Source organism: Ambystoma mexicanum, chromosome 10 (assembly GCF_040938575.1).
Source record: "Ambystoma mexicanum isolate Mex_15411 chromosome 10, UKY_AmexF1_1, whole genome shotgun sequence".
NCBI classification, from domain to species: domain Eukaryota; kingdom Metazoa; phylum Chordata; class Amphibia; order Caudata; family Ambystomatidae; genus Ambystoma; species Ambystoma mexicanum.
In genome coordinates, this window is record NC_090932.1 from 276,506,972 (window position 1) to 276,528,690 (window position 21,719).

A 21,719-nucleotide genomic window follows, 5' to 3' on the forward strand; every position below is an offset into this window, starting at 1 on the left:
ATGTAGGCGCGTCACCAGGTCCACATGTATGTAATGGCAGTAGGAGACTTGGGGACTAAACAGAAAACTTGGATGCTAATGACACCACAGCACAATTGACCCCCCCTGCCCCCCGCCCCTCCCCCCCCCCAACATTTGACCCTTTTTGTACCTTGCTGCTCCTGCCCATTGAGACTTTCTGACATGTTTCTGACTGACCCTATACCAACGCTTTCCCAATATATGTATTTATTTGAATAGCGCTCTTACAAACTGGCTGCGTCACTAGAGCACACTGAGTAGCATTACAGGGTACACATGAAGGTGATATAGTTCCCTCGTGTCACTAGAGCACACTGAGTAGCATTACAGGGTACACATGAAGGTGATATAGTTCCCTCGTGTCACTAGAGCACACTGAGTAGCATTACAGGGTACACATGAAGGGGATATAGTTCCTTCGTGTCACTAGAGCACACTGAGTAGCATTACAGGGTACATATAGAGGGGATATAGTTCCCTCGTGTCACTAGCGCACACTGAGTAGCATTACTGGGTACACATGAAGGTGATATAGTTCCATCGTGTCACTAGAGCACACTGAGTAGCATTACAGGGTACACATGAAGGGGATATAGTTCCCTCGTGTCACTAGAGCACACTGAGTAGCATTACAGGGTACACATGAAGGTGATATAGTTCCCTCGTGTCACTAGAGCACACTGAGTAGCATTACAGGGTACACATGAAGGTGATATAGTTCCCTCGTGTCACTAGAGCACACTGAGTAGCATTACAGGGTACACATGAAGGTGATATAGTTCCCTCGTGTCACTAGAGCACACTGAGTAGCATTACAGGGTACACATGAAGGTGATATAGTTCCCTCGTGTCACTAGAGCACACTGAGTAGCATTACAGGGTACACATAAAGGGGATATAGTTCCCTCGTGTCACTAGAGCACACTGAGTAGCATTACAGGATACACATAAAGGGGATATAGTTCCCTCGTGTCACTAGCGCACACTGAGTAGCATTACTGGGTACACATGAAGGTGATATAGTTCCATCGTGTCACTAGAGCACACTGAGTAGCATTACAGGGTACACATAAAGGGGATATAGTTCCCTCGTGTCACTAGAGCACACTGAGTAGCATTACAGGGTACACATGAAGGTGATATAGTTCCCTCGTGTCACTAGAGCACACTGAGTAGCATTACAGGGTACACATGAAGGTGATATAGTTCCCTCGTGTCACTAGAGCACACTGAGTAGCATTACAGGGTACACATGAAGGTGATATAGTTCCCTCGTGTCACTAGAGCACACTGAGTAGCATTACAGGGTACACATGAAGGTGATATAGTTCCCTCGTGTCACTAGAGCACACTGAGTAGCATTACAGGGTACACATGAAGGGGATATAGTTCCCTCGTGTCACTAGAGCACACTGAGTAGCATTACTGGGTACACATGAAGGGGATATAGTTCCTTCGTGTCACTAGAGCACACTGAGTAGCATTACAGGGTACACATAAAGGGGATATAGTTCCCTCGTGTCACTAGCGCACATTGAGTAGCATTACTGGGTACACATGAAGGTGATATAGTTCCATCGTGTCACTAGAGCACACTGAGTAGCATTACAGGGTACACATAAAGGGGATATAGTTCCCTCGTGTCACTAGAGCACACTGAGTAGCATTACAGGGTACACATGAAGGTGATATAGTTCCCTCGTGTCACTAGAGCACACTGAGTAGCATTACAGGGTACACATGAAGGTGATATAGTTCCCTCGTGTCACTAGAGCACACTGAGTAGCATTACAGGGTACACATGAAGGTGATATAGTTCCCTCGTGTCACTAGAGCACACTGAGTAGCATTACAGGGTACACATGAAGGTGATATAGTTCCCTCGTGTCACTAGAGCACACTGAGTAGCATTACAGGGTACACATGAAGGTGATATAGTTCCCTCGTGTCACTAGAGCACACTGAGTAGCATTACAGGGTACACATAAAGGGGATATAGTTCCTTCGTGTCACTAGAGCACACTGAGTAGCATTACAGGGTACACATAAAGGGGATATAGTTCCCTCGTGTCACTAGCGCACACTGAGTAGCATTACTGGGTACACATGAAGGTGATATAGTTCCATCGTGTCACTAGAGCACACTGAGTAGCATTACAGGGTACACATGAAGGTGATATAGTTCCCTCGTGTCACTAGAGCACACTGAGTAGCATTACAGGGTACACATGAAGGTGATATAGTTCCCTCGTGTCACTAGAGCACACTGAGTAGCATTACAGGGTACACATGAAGGTGATATAGTTCCCTCGTGTCACTAGAGCACACTGAGTAGCATTACAGGGTACACATGAAGGTGATATAGTTCCCTCGTGTCACTAGAGCACACTGAGTAGCATTACAGGGTACACATGAAGGTGATATAGTTCCCTCGTGTCACTAGAGCACACTGAGTAGCATTACAGGGTACACATGAAGGTGATATAGTTCCCTCGTGTCACTAGAGCACACTGAGTAGCATTACAGGGTACACATGAAGGTGATATAGTTCCCTCGTGTCACTAGAGCACACTGAGTAGCATTACAGGGTACACATGAAGGTGATATAGTTCCCTCGTGTCACTAGAGCACACTGAGTAGCATTACAGGGTACACATAGAGGGGATATAGTTCCCTCGTGTCACTAGAGCACACTGAGTAGCATTACTGGGTACACATGAAGGCGATATAGTTCCCTCGTGTCACTAGAGCACACTGAGTAGCATTATAGGGTACACATGAAGGGGATATAGTTCCCTCGTGTCACTAGAGCACACTGAGTAGCATTACTGGGTACACATGAAGGTGATATAGTTCCCTCGTGTCACTAGAGCACACTGAGTAGCATTACAGGGTACATATAGAGGGGATATAGTTCCCTCGTGTCACTAGCGCACACTGAGTAGCATTACTGGGTACACATGAAGGTGATATAGTTCCATCGTGTCACTAGAGCACACTGAGTAGGATTACAGGGTACACATAAAGGGGATATAGTTCCCTCGTGTCACTAGAGCACACTGACTAGCATTACAGGGTACACATGAAGGTGATATAGTTCCCTCGTGTCACTAGAGCACACTGAGTAGCATTACAGGGTACACATGAAGGTGATATAGTTCCCTCGTGTCACTAGAGCACACTGAGTAGCATTACAGGGTACACATGAAGGTGATATAGTTCCCTCGTGTCACTAGAGCACACTGAGTAGCATTACAGGGTACACATGAAGGTGATATAGTTCCCTCGTGTCACTAGAGCACACTGAGTAGCATTACAGGGTACACATGAAGGTGATATAGTTCCCTCGTGTCACTAGAGCACACTGAGTAGCATTACAGGGTACACATAGAGGGGATATAGTTCCTTCGTGTCACTAGAGCACACTGAGTAGCATTACAGGGTACACATGAAGGCGATATAGTTCCCTCGTGTCACTAGAGCACACTGAGTAGCATTACAGGGTACACATGAAGGGGATATAGTTCCTTCGTGTCACTAGAGCACACTGAATAGCATTACAGGGTACACATGAAGGTGATATAGTTCCCTCGTACACCTTTCGTAGAGCTTGCAATGTGCGCTGAATTGCCTCTAGGGAGCTTGGTTTGGGTCTCAAGAAGCTTGACTGGCTTTAGACCCTGGCGGAGGAAGTCCTGCAAACCATGCCAGCGCCAGATCCTCTTTCTGTGCACGCGCCTCAGGCTCCCCTGACAGTCTGTGTGCCTCGCGCCACTTCACCCTCTCTGCCCAGATGCCTCAAGCCACGCTCTTCACGCTGGTTCCCCCTATGCCCCAATGTGCCCGAGTGCTGCCATTTATCGCATGCCATCTGTCCATGTCCCCGAGCTAATACACACTGTCTGTGCACCTATTCCACAGTAATCCACACTTCCAGCCCACATCCCTCGTTCTTTCTGTTCATGTGCAACAAACTACTTTACGCGGGTTTACCTGGGTGTCTTAGCCTCTTCGTGCTGCCTGTCACTGCGCTACAAGTAACACGTTCTGCAGCTTGTATGACAAATGTCCCACCTATTTCGGAGGGTTTGTTCAGATTTTAGCATGGGTCCAGCTTAACTAGCGTCTGTTCAAGGACTCGAAGCGCCCACACTGCGTCGCAAGCTTTCACCCGTTTTGCATGCACTTCCCACAGGCTCACTGCGTCGCAAGCTTTCACCCGTTGTGCATACACTTCCCACAGGCTCACTGCGTCGCAAGCTTTCACCCGTTGTGCATACACTTCCCACAGGCTCACTGCGTCGCAAGCTTTCACCCGTTGTGCATACACTTCCCACAGGCTATCTCGCACACTCCACACTGTATTGCCCTTTGCCAAACGAATGTCACTATCTGGCCATATGCTCTGAGATTCAATAAACTGTGTGTCCATGTGTCCCGTGCTGCATGGCTGGTATGATAGCTCAGTTGATTAAACACTCACTGCTGAGATCTGTGTGTGATCTGCATGCCCGGGTGTACATCCTGGCAAGGCCAACTCAGCCTTACATAGTTTAATACGGATTAAATGAATGCCAACTTTGGCTAATAATATGTGTATATGTAACACATGTTCTATGTACAGCACGTCGTGACAGCGCTACATAAATGTTAAATGTTAAAGGTATTTATATCGCGCACCGTCACCAACGGAGTTGGTCCTCAGGCGAACCTGTAAAACAAGGAGGCAGGGGGGGTTAGGTTAGTCGGGTGAAGAGGGAGAAGGAGAGTGAGAGAAGTGGTGTGCTGTTGGTGGTTTCAGTTCGGTTTCCATCGTGTTCTGAGCTTTGGTGTGAGTATTGGGCTGGAGCGAGGCCTTGTGTGCTGTTGGTGGGGTTTATGTGTTGTTTGTTTGTTGTTGTTGTTGCAGTGTGGTGAAGGGCATGCGGTTTGCTGGCCGAGAAATGTTTGCGTGGATTTTCAGGTGAGTTAAGTATGCAGAGATTTGAAAGTTGGGTTAGTGGGTTGTATGTCCTGGTTCTAGCAGACCTTTTTCTATTTGACTAGTCTTCCTATTGGTAGGCTTAGTTGCTGCTTTCCTTTCTTGTCCATCTAACTAATGTGCGTGATGGCACGGCGTGTTCCTGACTGTATTGTATTTGAACTTCGTATAATAGGGTTGGGTGTGTCTAGTCCCCCCCTCTGGTGTTGGTGCTGTGGATTCGCCGTCCCCTATTCCCTCCCTGTCTATTGACAGAGGTCTGTTGGAGCTTGGGTATGATTCCGGGGGTCAGGGCGCTATTGATGAATTGTCCTTGTCCTTCCGTCTTGGTCTGACTGTGCATTCAGTCTTTAGTGTCATCCTATCATAGCTATCTCTTAGTTTGTAGTTTGGTATGTCGTAGGGTGTCTTCCTTGGATTCTGTTTGTAGTCGATTGCTTGGCAGGATCCAGTTTCAGTATCTTCACTCATCTTTGTTTCAACTATGTGTGTGCCGCTGTGGGCGTTCTTCTAGTTGTGCATTAAAGAGCCAGGATTTGAGCAGTTTCCTGAATAGTAGGTGGTTCCTTGTGTTACGTATGTTCTTTGGTAAGTCGTTCTCGGTTTTTGGTGTGAGTTGAGAGAAAGAAGATCCTCCAAGCTTTTTTGTTGTTGTAGGGTTTCGGTTACAGGCAGATGTCGTTGCACATTATTATTAAGAAATTATTATTAACATGCCCAGAGTGGCTCATACTGTCTCCCCCTGTGTTCAAAGTGGCTTACACTGTCCAAGTCTGTTAAGCGCCTCTTACTCTCATCTTTTTACGCCAAGGTAGCTCATTATTGTCATTTCCTCCAAGTTAACTCACTGTGCCTGTACATTTGCCCCTAGCTCCTTGACACTGTCCATCCATATGTTGGAGCTCTTTGCACCATCTTCCGCTGTAGACAAGCTCCTCCCAGTGTGCCCATTTGCCCAGAGATTCTCACAATCTCCCATGTTCCTCCGTCCCTCACATTGACGGTTCACATGTCCCAAGCTCCTTGCATTTTTTGTTGAAGTGCTTTAGGTGGCTCACATTGCCTGTATTCCCTAAACCGCACACAGTGTACATACATGTACGCCAATCTCCTCATTTGGCCTTTACAGATTCCCAAAATTTTCCTAGTGGCTGGAAGTGAGTTGGGATTAGATTCTGGCCAGGTGACATCTGTGAAAGTAATTATTTGCTAAAGTAACTATCTAAATGTTGGGTCTGGTATATAAGGGCGTGGATTTGGGACAAGAAGGAGACTGCATTTGTGCAATTTTAAAGAATAATTTATGTAAATTAGATACTAAGGGCCTGAGTCATGGAAGTGTTTTATAATAGCGCAATCCCATAGGAAAACGTTCCAGGGATCAGGCCCAATACATCTACTTCTGTTGTACTCTTGAAATCATCAACCCAAGTGTCATTTGGACTGTAAGTGAAGTAACACAATAGTCAAAATATCTCCAAGTTCATTAAAACAGTGGCCTTAAACCCTATCCACCTGCCCTTGAATCAGTGTGGGGCTGAGTACAGTGTGCTCCTTTATGGATCATGTTGTTCAGTGTATGGAAGCCGGGCAGCCTCTTCAAGCTGAACAATGCACTATGCACACATACAGAACCAGTGGGGAGATTTGACCTATGAGCGACGAGTGCCGAGTCTTTCAACACTACTCTGACAGCTCCTGCATCACGTAATCTTTCTACTGACGAGCGTTCGGGTCTTTTAGGGAAGGAATTGACTAATGTTCCTCGAAAAGGTATGAGTAGATGGGACCCCTTTAGCCTACACTCATTCTGAGGTGCTGTTAGCTCGTACCCCAAAGGCTCTCCAAACACTGTTAAATGGTTATGTGCTTTTTACGGCAGATCGAGGCCTGGAGATAAATGATCTGAGGTGATCTGTACTCGCCAGGGGGGAAATCAGAAAAACACGAGAACATTTACAGTGAATGGGTCTCTGTTGAGTAGAGTAAAAACATTTGACTATTTGGGGGTCCATTTTTCTTCGAATGGAAGAGGTTTATCTCACGCTGAAAAGCACTCTTCATTGCTGACTCGGTTTGCTGGTGATGGGAACATTAGCCCAGTGGAAAGCGCGATTAAGTGCAAATGATTTTATCATGGGTGACACATGAGTTTTTGAATTCCACGATGTGGTTTGAAATGGACTGATTGCTTAATGGCGAACGGTTACTCAGATAAAGAGAACACGATAGCAACGTTTGTAGTTCATGTTTTGAGAAATTGATTGTAATTTTGGGTGTGGCATTTTAATAAGAACGTGTATACAATGTTTTCATAAACTGAGGTCGTTTTTTGTGTGGGTTTCATCCAAGTAAAGCATGATGATGAATTCATTTCAAGCTGCATCATTTTGGACTTGCCTCACCCTCCTCCTCCTTGCCCTCTCCCAGCAAACAGATTTCCAGATCTACTCCGAGTACTGCAACAACCACCCCAATGCCTGCCGCGAGCTCTCCGGCCTGGCCAAGGTGAACAAGTATGTGTACTTCTTCGAGGGCTGCCGGCTGGTGCAGAAGATGATCGACATCTCGCTGGACGGGTTCCTGCTGACGCCGGTGCAGAAGATCTGCAAATACCCCCTGCAGCTGGCCGAGCTGCTCAAGTACACCAATCCCCAGCACAGGTGAGTGGCGCTCGCAAAGACATGCTGCATCCAGGCCACATGGGGCAGTGTGGCCGGAGAGGACTGGAAAAGAGCCCCACCGCCTGCAGAAGCAAATAAGAGCATTCTGTCAAAGCCAAATGGAAATGACAGTGGCCAGCGTTCGCCTCAGTTCTCAAATTTCCTCTAGGATATCAGATGTCTTTACTGATGCATTTATTTTTTGCACGTGTAATCCTCAGCACGAGCGGCAGGCTGTCAGGAAAATAAACAAAGTAGAGTGGTTACATGTCTTTATAACGACTCATTGGATAATGAAAGCATATATAACGAACATTTTATAACGACAAAACGTAACATTTATTTTTAGTATTTTTTTTGGTATCAAAAGAGAACACATTTTAATTTTTTTATTTTTTGGGTGAGTCTGCCACCGAAAATCCCGTTTCCCACCCCTAAAAACACACCCCAACCGTTTCCTCACAAGATTTAACCCTTTACCCATACATGCCAACCCTCCCGATTCAGTGAAAAATCGGGCTAGTTGTCACTGTCTCCCGCCTGAAATAGCTGTAGCCCCAATGCAAGCCTATGGGGAAATGTTGGTCTCCCGATTTCATTTTGGAAATCTCCCTCCCAGCTGTGTCTGAATGTTGGCATGTATGCTTTACCCCACCCGCAGATACATTTTCATTATGTTTTTCGTTATAACATTTTTGTTATATGTGCATTCCACATAACATTTTCGTTGTAAAGACTGTATACCAAGTAGAGGAGGGGGAGGTGGCACCATGACTTGTCTTCTCCTCTTCCAGGAGGTCTTATGGGTTCTGTCCTTTTTCTTAAGCTACTGGATAAGGTCTCTAGCTCGTAAACAGCCCCAGACATTTCCCTGACTGCTGCAAATGGTAGACGATTGGCCAACCCCTGTGCTGGTTCTCATAGGCGAGAGTCAGCCGCTCAGAGAGACCAGAGGCAATCTGTCCTCACACATGATCATCCTCACCCAGTACTCTGTGACATGCTCCGCTGCCCTATTGGGAGCTCCTCCAGGATGGGTGCAGACGGGGGCCTAAAATGGGTGCGGGATCCGAGTTAGCCTGGCGGCACCCAAGGACCACGTGAAGGGTACATTCCAAAACTATGGAATGTTCTTTCTGGGTAGTGCACAGTTACTAGCTCGCCATCATGGTCCCAACTCTCTTACTTTGGGATGGTCCTATTTGGGGTATAGTACATGATACTATGATACTACATAGGACTTTTTCTAGCAGGCAGTCTCTCTCTCTCTTTCTTAGGCTCAGCTCTCCACCTTTCATACAATAATAATAATCGCGCGGCTGACACATTGAAACATCGCTCCCTGACTTGGGTTCTCGTTTGTGGATTTCACTGTGGTCATTATATATTTCCCTGCAGGTGGACCCTCAGTTGCCTTGCACTGTGGCCATCCCAGGAGACATGTTCTCCTTCTTGTCAATCCTGGACACATTTTCCTCTCTGGCCTTGGTACTGAATATAATGGTGGTGAAGAACAATGGTTCTCTCCTGGCAGGTGTTGCAGAGATGTCAGGATTTGTTGCTGGTAGATCGCGAGCATTCTTCCTTGTCCTACCCCTAAGTTGGATATATGTTTTTATCGTGTTTATTTGGGGTACAACTTCCCTGGAGTTAGTTCTAAGTGGACATTGCCCAGTCTGCCCATATCCCTAGGGGTAATTCTTGTTAAAGTTTCTATGCAATCTTTTTAATGCCATCAGTGTATTACAGAATTCCAAGACTTTGCACTGAAAACACCCAAAGAGAGGGTCAGTGACTTTGGATTCATGAAAATATTAGCAACCCTTGGCACAAGTCAGGGACGCTTGGAGAATTGTGCAATTGTGGTGTAAATATGCCGATCACCAACACAAGCCAGTGGCAAACAGAGAGTGTGTACTGTAGCACCTTGAAGCTTCTCATGTGCTAGATGAAATTACTAATAATGATCTCAGACCCAAATAACCAGACAGACTCAAAGAATATGGAAAAATACTACTTTATCATCAGCTTGAATAAAGTAGGGCAATCTGGCAAACAAAAAACTGTAGTCCACTTACTCACACTTCAATTTTGATTGCACAAAGGCTTTATACCTCAATCTACGTCATCTATGATGTCATCCTACATGACAAACTGTAAAACCAATTGAAGGGAGGGGTTGGTTAAGAGAACAAATGTACCTATATATCATATAAATGTTAGTAATATCACTGAATGCCCCTTATCTAGTAGGCATGCCTTGAACCACCTCTAAATACGTATAATACAGATTATAGCAGAATAATAGCAGTGGGTGGCCTGTGCAACATTGTATAGCATGTTGCTACATAGACCCTCTGATTGGTTGGCATTGTCTCTCAACCTTGGACTTTCGGCTTGTTAGCAGCACGTAAGCAAAACAAAACTCCGGTGCAGAGAGCAATGTCAGACTACTACCCACTTGCCCAATTAGTCCATCATCTCTCATCGGTCAGGCCTAAGCCAAGGCTTCTTCTTTATAGTTGACCTTGCAGGATGTTCTCTGTGCTTTAACATTCAAGGGAGTGCAGGTACACCATTATCTTTGTCTGGAGATTAATGAATAGCCCATTTTTTTCGACTTCTGAGTAACGTATCAGAAGATTACGATTTCTGTCAATTTTATCCTTTTATTTACTACTATTTGATTTAATTAAGATGGGTGTCATCACTCCTCTTGGCCTCTGGAGACTTGCTCACTCCAACTTGCATAGGCTTTTTGTGTCTTTGATTGTCCAATACTTGGCACTTGCAGATGTTTTCCTCTTTGCTTAATCTAAGAGAAATATGTCTTACTTACATGGCCTATCCTCTTGACTCCCTTTGTGCCTTGCAATCATTCCTTGAAGTGGCAGCTTTGATCCCAGGCCAATAGACTCCTCTGTGTTCATCACACAAAGCTGTTTTCCAGCGTCTCCTGACTCTACTGCCCTGGTCTCTCTCTCTCTGAGGAAGCTTGATTGGTTTCAACACATGTCCGACATCCATCTTTTTCTCATGGCCGCCTTAGCCACGTTATGTTTTTTTCTGCAGCAAGCTTCTATATGTCTCAGCTACCTTGCGTTTCTGCATATATACATTCACTTAATCTCGTCTCATTTATTTCTTTGATGCATATGATTTCTACTTATTCCATTACATGTTTCTCTTTTCACTCCAATTACATATTTATCCTTTACGTATTTGCATATCGTTTCAGTGCTTCTTTGTGTCTTTCTTTCATGACGTCACTCTGCCCTTGTCCGATTTCCCTGATAGCTCTTTGATGTCCAATGGTGTGTGTGGACACCCTTCCACTCTTTCAGTGCGGGGGCACATTCGATACACTTGTCTGAGTGCATATCATCTCTCATAACTTGATGCAGTATTGGGACAATACCTGGTGTGCCACACAGGGCTCTTACTCCTACTGTTCCAATATGAGGGAGGTGGGGGGGGGGGGGGTGGGAGCTAGATATGACATGTCCACCTGCCCCTCTACAAGTGTAAATTAAACTATTTTTTATACTGTTTTCCACCTAATGCTGGTGTTAACCAATTTACTCACACTAACATTTTTAAGCACAGTCACAGAATGTGGTTAAGTGGGGAAGTCCCAGTTATATCTCTAGTCACTTTACATTGGAACATATCTACACCAATCCCCAGAATAGATTAGAACCCTGAGAAATGTACAGCTACGGTACAGGGACACCAATCCCATGAATAGGCTCACTGTGTGAAACAGCTGTGAACACACACTTAGGAAGAGATGTGTCATAACCCAGCCTTATTAGGAAAGCAACATCTGTATGTAAGACAATACCTGCTGTTCACACCTTCCATATGGACACCTTCTTTTATTCAGGGACTTCAAGGATGTCGAAGCTGCCTTAAATGCCATGAAGAATGTTGCCAAGCTCATCAACGAGCGCAAGAGGAGGCTAGAAAACATCGACAAGATCGCCCAGTGGCAGAATACCATCGAGGACTGGGAGGTAGGGTACATTTTGCTTGTCCCGTGTGTATCTTGATGTGCCATACTTACCCATCTATAGGTGGCTTGATAGATATGTAAAGCATTTGGAGCATGTAGGCATATTTCGAAGTCCGGTCAAAAGGACCACCACTTTGGATCAGTACCTCAAGGTCATCTTCTACGTTGGTTGCCAACCAGCGCAGATGCAGAACAATTCTAAATGAGGCATAATGTCAGCGTTTCCAAGCCAGATTACTTCGCAAACTCTACTCGCGCAATGCTTCTGCTCATTTACCCTGGCAAGTGATGGCTCACTGAAGAGTAGCCACAAGCTGTTTCCTGCAAAGTGCTTTAAAAGATACTTGCACTTTCCCTTTTCACAGGGCATGTTGAGATGGACTCTCAGTACAACCTCACTTTATTTGACACCACTCTCTGGAAGTCTTGTCAGATTGTCCACTGCTCATGAACCCAACACCCCTATACTTCAAATCCCTCACCACCTCTCTCTCTCTCTCTTTCTCTCTCTCTCTCTCTCTCTCTCTCTCTCTCTCTCTCTCTCTCTCTCTCTCTCTCTCGCTCTCTCTTCCCCTCTCTCTTTCTCTCTCTCTCTCTCTCTTTCTCTCTCTGTCTCTCTCTCTCCCTCTCTCTCTCTTTTTGCATCAATAGCCTATCACTTACTTCCAGGTGCACTTTTAGGCCACATAGTAGTGAGCCTGACTTCAAAGAATAAGACATTCTTGGACTGCTGAACTCATGAAGATGATGTGCCTGAACGTTATGCTCCCCGCACTTGCCCCCTCCCTCCACACCTATCCTATCTGAATGCCCCAAGAACTGCAAATGACCTGCTCCCTTCCCCTCCCTCGGGTTTACAAAGCAATCTCTGTCATAATGGGTGCCTTACAAATTACCAATGAGGACAGTCCCTCTGCTCTTCTTCCATTTCTCTTCTGCAAACGTTTTAGGACTTCTTTTTTTCAGTGATTTCAGGATTCAAGGGACGAAATGCGTGGGGTGTATTCTTCCAGCAAAGGTCCTAGTGATGGTCCCTGTATGTGAGACTGCACCTAAAGGTCTGTGGCCAGTGACGTCAACCGGGAGGAAGTACCTTCAGGAGCTTGCATAGTAACAAATCATTCTCAATGCTCGTTCAATCCACACAAACAGTGATACTGGCCTCCACCACCTATTCCTCTTTGGAAACCTATATCACTAGAGATGCCCATTCCCCATTAGCTGGTTGTTATTTGGGGTGTGGAGCATGTTGGCGCAGTCAAGTGTGTAGTTGACTTGGAAAGGTGTATAACGGAAATATGGTCCATGTTAGTAGTGAATTGTATTCGTTCTCAAATCAGGGTGATGGTAGAGCCCAATGTTTTGGGTGGTGGTGGTCTAAGGGATGGGTTTATTGTAGAAGGTGGTTGGGGTTGTTGTGCTTATCAGGCCAGGTGACAGCGACAGAGGATTGCCATGGTCATGGTGCAAGCTTGAACCCAGTTCCTCCTTATCTCTCCACTCCACTTTTTCTCATCTAGCTCACATCCTCTTGCTTCTGCATGCCAGCCATTAGAGGAAGAGCATAGATGACTTGTAATTCTCACCCCAGAACATGCTGAGTATTCATAACTACTGCTTGGAAATAACTGACAGGCATGAGCATCAGAGCGCATGCAGTGTGGGGTGCTCGATGACACCTTCTTCTTTGCATTGATGGATGTCTTGTGCATGTGGCATAAATGAAACCTTTACACGTTAGCAAGATCCTGCTTACCATTACAAGCTGTATGCTGAGGTGTGCAAATGCTCACAGCTTCCGTAATACTGTCCCTGGTGCACTCACAATCCGCAGCATCCACAAACCATCTAGATCCAAATATCCTGGCTCTGTCTGGGTATTCACACCTACACCAGATCACATGCCCTTGAAAGGTAGAGATGCCACTGGTGTTGACATTGCAGCCCTGCTGCGCATGTGCCCTTGAAAAGATGGGTTGACTCTGGCAAACTAGAGAAACTCCCAGAACCCCCCTTGTTTTAGTATATTAAGTAGCTTTGGGTTTTCACACTAAGTTACTAGGGTAATCCAGACGTGGAACCCTTGCTCACTGTTTTTAGAGACACACAGCTCCACCTCACTGATGAGGCCCAAACAGGCTGAAACACGTGTTGGTACTCTTGTTCAGGTGAGAATTGCCAGGCATTTCGATGCTGGACTGCCCTTGGACAGGACAAAGACTGATTATGGCATGGACATTTCTGTTCTCTGAAAGGATGGTGAGCTAAAGACTCCGGGATATAGGCTGGTAGTAGAGAAACTCCCATAACCCGCCTTGTTTTTGCATATTAAGTAGCTTTGGGTTTTCACCCTAAATTACTAGGGTAATCCAGACATGGAACCCTTGTTCACTGTTCTTAGAGAGGCACAGCACCACCTCACTGATGAGGCCTAACCAGGCTGAAACACGTATCTGGGGTTGCTGTTGGTACTCTTGTTCAGAAGAGAATTGCCAGCCATTTCGGTGCTGGACTGCCCTTGCGCAGGACAAAGATTGATATGTAGTGGACATTTCTGTTCTGTGAAAGGATGGTGAGCTATAGACTCTGGTTGAGACTCTAACCCAGGATATAGGCTGGTAGTAGAGAAACTCCCAGAACCCCCCCTTGTTTTTGCATATTAAGTAGCTTTGGGTTTTCACCCTAAATTACTAGTGTAATCCAGACATGGAACCCTTGCTCACTGTTTTTAGAGAGGCACAGCTCCACCTCACTGATGAGGTCCAAACAGGCCAAAACACGTGTCTGGGGTTGCTGTTGGTACTCTTGTTCAGATGAGAATTGCCAGGCATTTCGGTGCTGTACTGCCCTTGGGCAGGACACAGACTGATATGTAGTGGAAATTTCTGTTCTCTGAAAGGATGGTGAGCTAAAGACTCTGGTTGAGACTCTAACCCAGGATATAGGCTGGTAGTAGAGAAACTTCCAGAACCCCCCCTTGTTTTTGCATATTAAGTAGCTTTGGGTTTTCACCCTAAATAACTAGGGTAATCCAGACGTGGAACCCTTGTTCACTGTTCTTAGAGAGGCACAGCTCCACCTCACTGATGAGGCCTAACCAGGCTGAAACACGTATCTGGGGTTGCTGTTGGTACTCTTGTTCAGAAGAGAATTGACAGCCATTTTGGTGCTGGACTTCCCTTGGGCAGGACAAAGATTGATATGTAGTGGACATTTCTGTTCTTTGAAAGGATGGTGAGCTAAAGGCTCTGGTTGAGACTCTAACCTGGGATATAGTCTGGTAGTAGAGAAACTCCCAGAACCCCCCTTGTTTTTGCATATTAAGTAGCTTTGGGTTTTCACCCTAAATTACTAGGGTAATCCAGACATGGAACCCTTGCTCACTGTTCTTAGAGAGGCACAGCTCCACCTCACTGGTGAGGCCCAACCAGGTCGAAACACATGTCTGCGGTTGCTGTTGGCACTCTAGTTCAGAAGAGAATTGCCTGGCATTTCGGTGCTGGACTGCCCTTGGGCAGGACAAAGAGTGATATGTAGTGGACATTTCTGTTCTGTGAAAGGATGGTGAGCTAAAGACTCTAACCAGGGATATAGGCCGGTAGTAGAGAAACGCCAAGCACCCCCCCCCCCCTTGTTTTTGACTCTGGCATAGACACTGGAGCCACACCACCTCATTTGCCCATGAAAAGGACAGCTGCATCTGACATGGATAATGCACCTACACCTCATAATGTTCTACCTATAATGAAGGGATGTGTCCATCTGGGCAGTGCAGACCACACCAGCCCATGTGACGTGACATAAAGTGCTGACTCTGATGTGGGCAATCCATTTGCAAAAGCTGACGTGTCCGATAACAGAAAAGCTGTAACTGGCATGGGCTCTGCCCTCTAACTGGCATGGGCTCTGCAGTCACACAAGCACACATGCTCCCGAGAAGAAGGGGTTATAATTATTATAATTGTTCTTTTATAACGCGCTTAATACCGGGGATCAGTTTCTAAGCCCAAGCCTGGGATTCGAACCTCTGTTATTATGCATTATCTTGCTTCCCTGAGCTATCCTGCCATGCTATGAAATGCACACTACCTCCACACAGCTGGCATGGCCACAATAAGCTCAAGAGGAGCTTACCCTTCCTCAATTTACAACACAAAGTGGAGGTGATCAGAGCTCTGGTGCTGGCCGGGCTGGATTATTTCAATAGGCTGTACTTTGGCTTTCCGAAATGTCTCACATGCACCCTGCTACTCACCCAGAACAAGGCAGCATGACTCACCTTGGGGCTAAAACCCTGGGATCATATCACGCCAGCCCCAAAGGCCAGCCACTGGTTTCCCTGAAGAAAGGATTGACTTTAACATTGTCTGTGTCATTCATAGGGTAGTCAAAGGCATGGCCCTACATATCATTCACTCTACATCAAGAAATACAACACGCCTTGTGAAATCAGATATCCAAAGGTGAAAAATGTCTCTCAACGTACATGTTGGGAACAATAAATTAGGTCTAATGTCCCTCAGCATGGGTGGTGTCTTTCTTTAGAAGAAACTACCATTAAGCAACCCCCTAAAAGTCAGAAACTTGCTAAAAACCTACCCGTTCAAACAGCCTTACCCTCTAAACTAATGGGAGGATGCTTGCCTGCCTGACTGTAGAGGAGGTTTATCTATTAGTGTTGTCCCCTCGTCTTCTCTTGTGCCAGAGGTTGAAACATGAGCCCTTTTGTCACTGGAGTTGATTGCACTAAATCCCCAAAAGACTTATGGGGTGCTTACAATCTACTAGCTATTCTGACTAGTCTTGCGATAGTTGAGGTGCCCTACATTCTTGCACTTGTCTATAACTATCCTATTCCCTTGATTGGCTTCACCTTCATCCTTGCACCTATGTGGGCTAATACTCTTCTCCCACCACCCTCTTCCCTGCACATATACCGGTTTTATTGATCCAAGTACTGTGACCATTTTCTGTATCCTCCTCTTATCCCCCTCCACCTTACCACCACATGTGGTGCTACAAATCAATTTGCGTATTGCTGTTGACATATTATTTAATTTATTTATCGGGCATTTGTATGGTGCCTAAACACAAGTGTTTCCAAGCGCCACAAGGCAAAAAAAGGGGATGCGGGGGGCATAGGAAAGGAAAAACAACAGTGATGGTTATATTAGCCTTGTAACAGCCCTACCGTGCAAGTGCAAATAACAAAGGTGATGAGTGCAGGGGAGGGAGGAGTAGGGGCAGTGTTGAGTTGGGAAGGGGTGAAGTGCTGGAGAGGGGGTGCAAAGGGGGTGAGCCAGTGCTTAGGGGGGGCAATGAGGGCAAGTGTCAGGGGAAAGGGGGAAGGGCATACAAGTGTGATGGACAAGAAGGACCAGATTTGGGCTAGCCTGGGAAGGACACCCGAGGGGCAAGTACTGGTAAGGGATGCTGTGGGAGACTGGTCAGGGGTGGTCTGACCCCAATATGGGTCAGAAGGGATCAGGCACCAGTCACAGCGGCAGAGGGACATTACCACAGGAGGGGGAGAGAGAAGGGAGAGGAGAAAAGGAAAGTCTTGGGAAGGTTGCAGAACTTAAGGAGATTCGGCTCAAGTCTGAGGGGGGCAAGAAGGCTGTTCCAGAGGGAGGAACCTGCAGAGGAAAGGGATATACCTCCCACTCTCTGCTTGGAGAAAACTCAGATCGGCAGAGAGTTGGAGCTAGAGGACCGAAGAACTCTAGCAGGGAGGTATTTGGAGAGAGAATGCTGGATGTAGAGAGGTCCCAGGCCCCAGACAGCCTTGTGGAGGATGCAAAGGATCTTGAATTTGATCCTTGCAGTGGCCAAAACCAGAGAGTCAAGATGGATGTTGAAGTCTCCAAGGAGGAGACATTTTGGGGCAGGAGGCCGGGAGAGAGGAGGAGGGGTATGCTCATTTCGAGAGGAAGGGGAGGGTGAGACCGGGGGCCTGTAGATGGTGGCGAGAGTAAGGGAGAGGGTACGAGAGAGAGTTTACAGATGATGCATTCAAAGGAAGGATATGTAGGATTGAGTGGGGATGATGGTGGCAGGAACCCACTCAGGGAAAATCAGAGCCACTCTGCCATCAGACCGAGAGATCCTGGGATTGGACAGGATCTTGTAGCCCTTGGGGGGAAGAGTGTCAAAAGCACGTCTCAGTGAGAGCAAGGACATCAAGGTCACAGTCTTCAAGAAGGTGAGAGATGTCAGAGGAGTATTTGACAGAAGAGCCAGAATTGAGGGTAGCTACATAAAGCTGGTTACTCCCTTTAAATGTTTTCTGAGGGTGGGCACAGGGGTGGGGTCCAACCACAGGGGGGGCAAGGGGATGGGAGAAGGTGGGCTGGCAGAAGAGGGGGTGAGTTGAAAAGAGACAGAAGACACCTGTCAAGAAGGAGGAGGTTGTGCTAAGAGCCCTGGGCCATGATAGTGTCATTGGTATCAGGTAATATTATCCCCATACATATGGTCGTCATAAATAATATCGCCGGGAAAAGGTTGCAGCGATATTATATGGGTGACCATATATATGGGGACAGGGGCAAAACACTTTTTTAAAAAAAAAAAAAAAAAGAAAAAAAAGAGAAAAAAAAAGAAAAAAAAATGTGGGTGTTGCAGGGGTGGCCCGTGCATGTTCCATGCAATAATGTCGCCATGGAACTGTGCCGTTGTGATAGACATTAATGATGCAACTGGAAGATGCAAAGTGAGCCAAGAGCACTTCCTATCTGGTACCACTATTAATGGGAGGGAAGAAAAAGAGGAGAGGATAGAAACCATGTGGGGAGTCCATAAGTCAGGTGAAGAAGAAATATATAAGAAAGAAAGACAGGTTCTGCCAGAGGCACCGCAGCCATACGAGCTCATGTGCCTAAGAGGCAGGGTCTGACATGCATACTAGTTAAACCAGATAACATAGCCTTAACAAAGGAGAGCTACGTGTGAAAGAGGGTAAAGAGCAACAGTCGATCTGTGAAACTTACTAGAAGGGCTATGCTGGTGTTTCCATTTTAACTTTGCTGCTCCTTTGCATGTTACTTGATCAGTTCAAACTGGAACCCTGAGAGAAAATATCTCTTTTGAGAAACAATGGCGACACCAATGGGGGGACCTACTGACTTTACCCAAGTCACCTCCGCCTCTAAGACCAAATTAATGAGCTCGACCTAAACATGACTGATGAAACACTTTCAGTCTTTCCAATTCCTTGATGTTCCCTCCTATGCTAATCTGTCCCACCTTGGCCAAGAGCAAGTCACATTGCCGTGGTCAGCTTGTTGCGTACAAACTTACTACGGATGATGTGCCCTGCATCGAGCAGACACTCAGGTTTGCATCTCAGTGCAACCCGGATAGAGGAAGGGTAGCTTATGGATTAAGACGGGGTAAGGGTTTGCTTGGGGGATAGGTGGTGTAGTCGAATACCTGAAAATACGATGAACCCAGAAATAGCCCAGAAATGGCAGCGTGCGGGGGAAACAAGGGAGAGGTTGTAATGATGCAGAGAGATAGATGCTTGACCAAGCTCAGAGCCTGTGATGTGGATTGTAAGGGGTAAACAGGAAGTAAGGTTATACAGGGGAAAGGGCAATCCTAAGAGAAATAGGGCCTCATTACGACTGTGCCGGTCTGGTAACAATGGTTCCGGGAAGCCTACCGGCACCGTTGTTACTGAACCAGCACAGTACGACTCTGCAGGCGGGTGCTGTCCCACCCGCCAGGGTCAGACCTGGTGGGCGGAACGGCACCCGCCCGCAGAGTATCAGGGAAGCACCGGCACCATTATTAACGGTGCTGGTGCTTCCGTGGTCCCCATTGCCATTGAGTCCTATGGGACTCAAATGGGAATGGGGATTAACAATTAACCGGCGCCTGACTTCCCGGATCCCCTGGGTTTTAAAGCCCCTGTGTTACTGGCAAGCAAGGCTCCTGTAAATATTGCAAGTCCGGCGGCAACACGCCAGTAGCGCCGGCACGGTTACCGCTGGACTTGTAATGAGGCACATAATCTGTGATGAGAGCGGGCTCGAAAAGAAACATGGTGGTAAAATGACCAATAAGGCTCTGGCTACCCCCCTCCATCACAGAACAGGAGACATCATGACATTTCCCTTGAGACTAAAGAATAATATATGATATAACTGCAGTGAACATTTTGTAATGTGGCACTCGCCACTCTTGCCTTCATTTATCGTCCACTGCTAAGTCCCTCTGTACCACTTCATCTAACCTCTAACCTCTGGATAGGATTTATGTTAGAGATGCTCAATTAACAGATATGTCTTCGTACAACTCACATTTAGGTTCCCTTTCTGGTAGCAGTTTGTGTCGCTGACAGCTACTATGAAGGTCACCAGCTGACTTCTCAGGCCTATTGTCCATAGCCCTTTAATATGGGACAGATTGTGCTGGACACCACAGCGCGTCCTTTAGATTGACTGCGCCCCCTCCTGTTCCCCCAGTGCATGACATTTCCTCTTGTGTAAGAGTTAGGTCGCTGGGTTCTGATTCCTTCCCGTTTCTGCTGCAGGGGGAAGATGTCTTGATGAGAAGCTCCGAACTCATCCACTCGGGAGAATTAACCAAGCTCTCTCAGCCTCAAGCCAAAAGTCAGCAGAGAATATTCTTCCTCTTCGACCATCAGCTTTTCTACTGCAAGAAGGTAACGTGAGCAGGTGATTTAGGAGTTTGCTGGTTTATGTGTGAGTGTTGCTAGGGATTCCGTGTGAGTGTTGCTAGGGATTCTGTGTGAGTGTTGCTAGGGATTCAGTGTGAGTGTTGCTAGGGATTCCGTGGGAGCAGTGCTTTAAGTGGGCCGGGGCCTGGCGGGGCCGGGCCCCGGCAGTCTCCAAAAAGTGGGGCTGAGCCGGGGCCCTGCCGGGGCTCCCCGGCCCCACAACCCCATGGCAGGACGCATTATCCTGCCGCGGCCGCAGCTGCGACGCTAGATGCGCCCGCCACTTTAACGTCAGGCAAGCAGACAGAAGTGCCAGCCAGGCTGGCACTTCCGTCAGTCACTGTAACTTTCTCTGATGACCCCTCATCTGAGGGGCCATCAGAGGAAGCTAGAGTCCCTTAGTTTTCCCTCGCCAGGTCACTGGCCCTCAGCGAACCCGCGGGCTCCATGATCTAATATGCAGATTAGATCACAGAGCCCGCGGGTTCGCAGAGGGTGAAATGTGCCTCGGGCTCTGTGATCTCTGCTGTGAGCGGAGATCACTGAGCCCGAGGCGCCTTTCCCCGTCGGCAAAGCTTTATAAAAGATGCCTTCAACTGTGTATGACGATGCTAGACAATGATAAATGTATTGCCATTCCTAACAATACATGTGAAAGACAATGTTAAACTATGTGGAACGTATTGGAATTTAAAACAATACAAAAACTTAACATCTTTGCTCACTATGTCTACTAACCCACAAATATTGAGAATTATTTTGTGTTCAGCAATACATCTTTTTCAGCGCCAAGGCGCAGTGTGTTAAAATGTTCTCTGTTCTTTGTTAATGTTAAATAAACAAAACCCTTCTCTGTGATATTCTCCGTACCCTTGGGTTTTGTTATTTGTCCTTTTTTGAGCTAGTATTTACCTAGCTCCACTGCAAATTCTGGTGACCCTATGTCACGCCTTTGGTTAGGGTAGCTTTTGACTCACTCGCTCTCTCTAATCCTTTCACCCTCTTGAGTCAAGCCCCCTTACAAAAAAAGAGGGTCCGCCCTATTATTTTTTACCTTCAACTGTGTACGTTCAAGCCATCTTTTATAAACGTAGAAATATTTCTATGTTTGTAACAGACGGCTTGAATCTTAGACAATTCAAGGCATTTTTTATAAAGCTTTGTCGACGGACAAAGCCACCTTGGGTTTTGTCCGTCCTCAACGCTTTATAAAAGATGCCTATGTTTCAAGCCATCTTTTATAAACATAGACATATGTTACAAATGTCTATGTTTATAAAAGGCAGCTTGAAAAGTACACAAACCATAGTAAGGTAAGCACACAAGTGTGCGTAACTTACTATGGTTTGTGCACTT

General features: G+C 46.5%; 1 protein-coding gene across 1 annotated transcript in view; it reads left to right on the top strand.

Moving 5' to 3' along the window:
• ARHGEF4 (Rho guanine nucleotide exchange factor 4) overlaps nt 1–21,719 on the top strand; it is a 399,330-nt gene that overhangs the window by 347,609 nt on the left and 30,002 nt on the right. Inside the window, exons 9-11 of the mRNA XM_069617840.1 lie at nt 7,433–7,665; nt 11,552–11,681; nt 20,217–20,348. Of these exons, the coding sequence (XP_069473941.1) occupies nt 7,433–7,665; nt 11,552–11,681; nt 20,217–20,348 (495 nt within the window). The remainder of the gene's footprint in view (nt 1–7,432; nt 7,666–11,551; nt 11,682–20,216; nt 20,349–21,719) is intronic.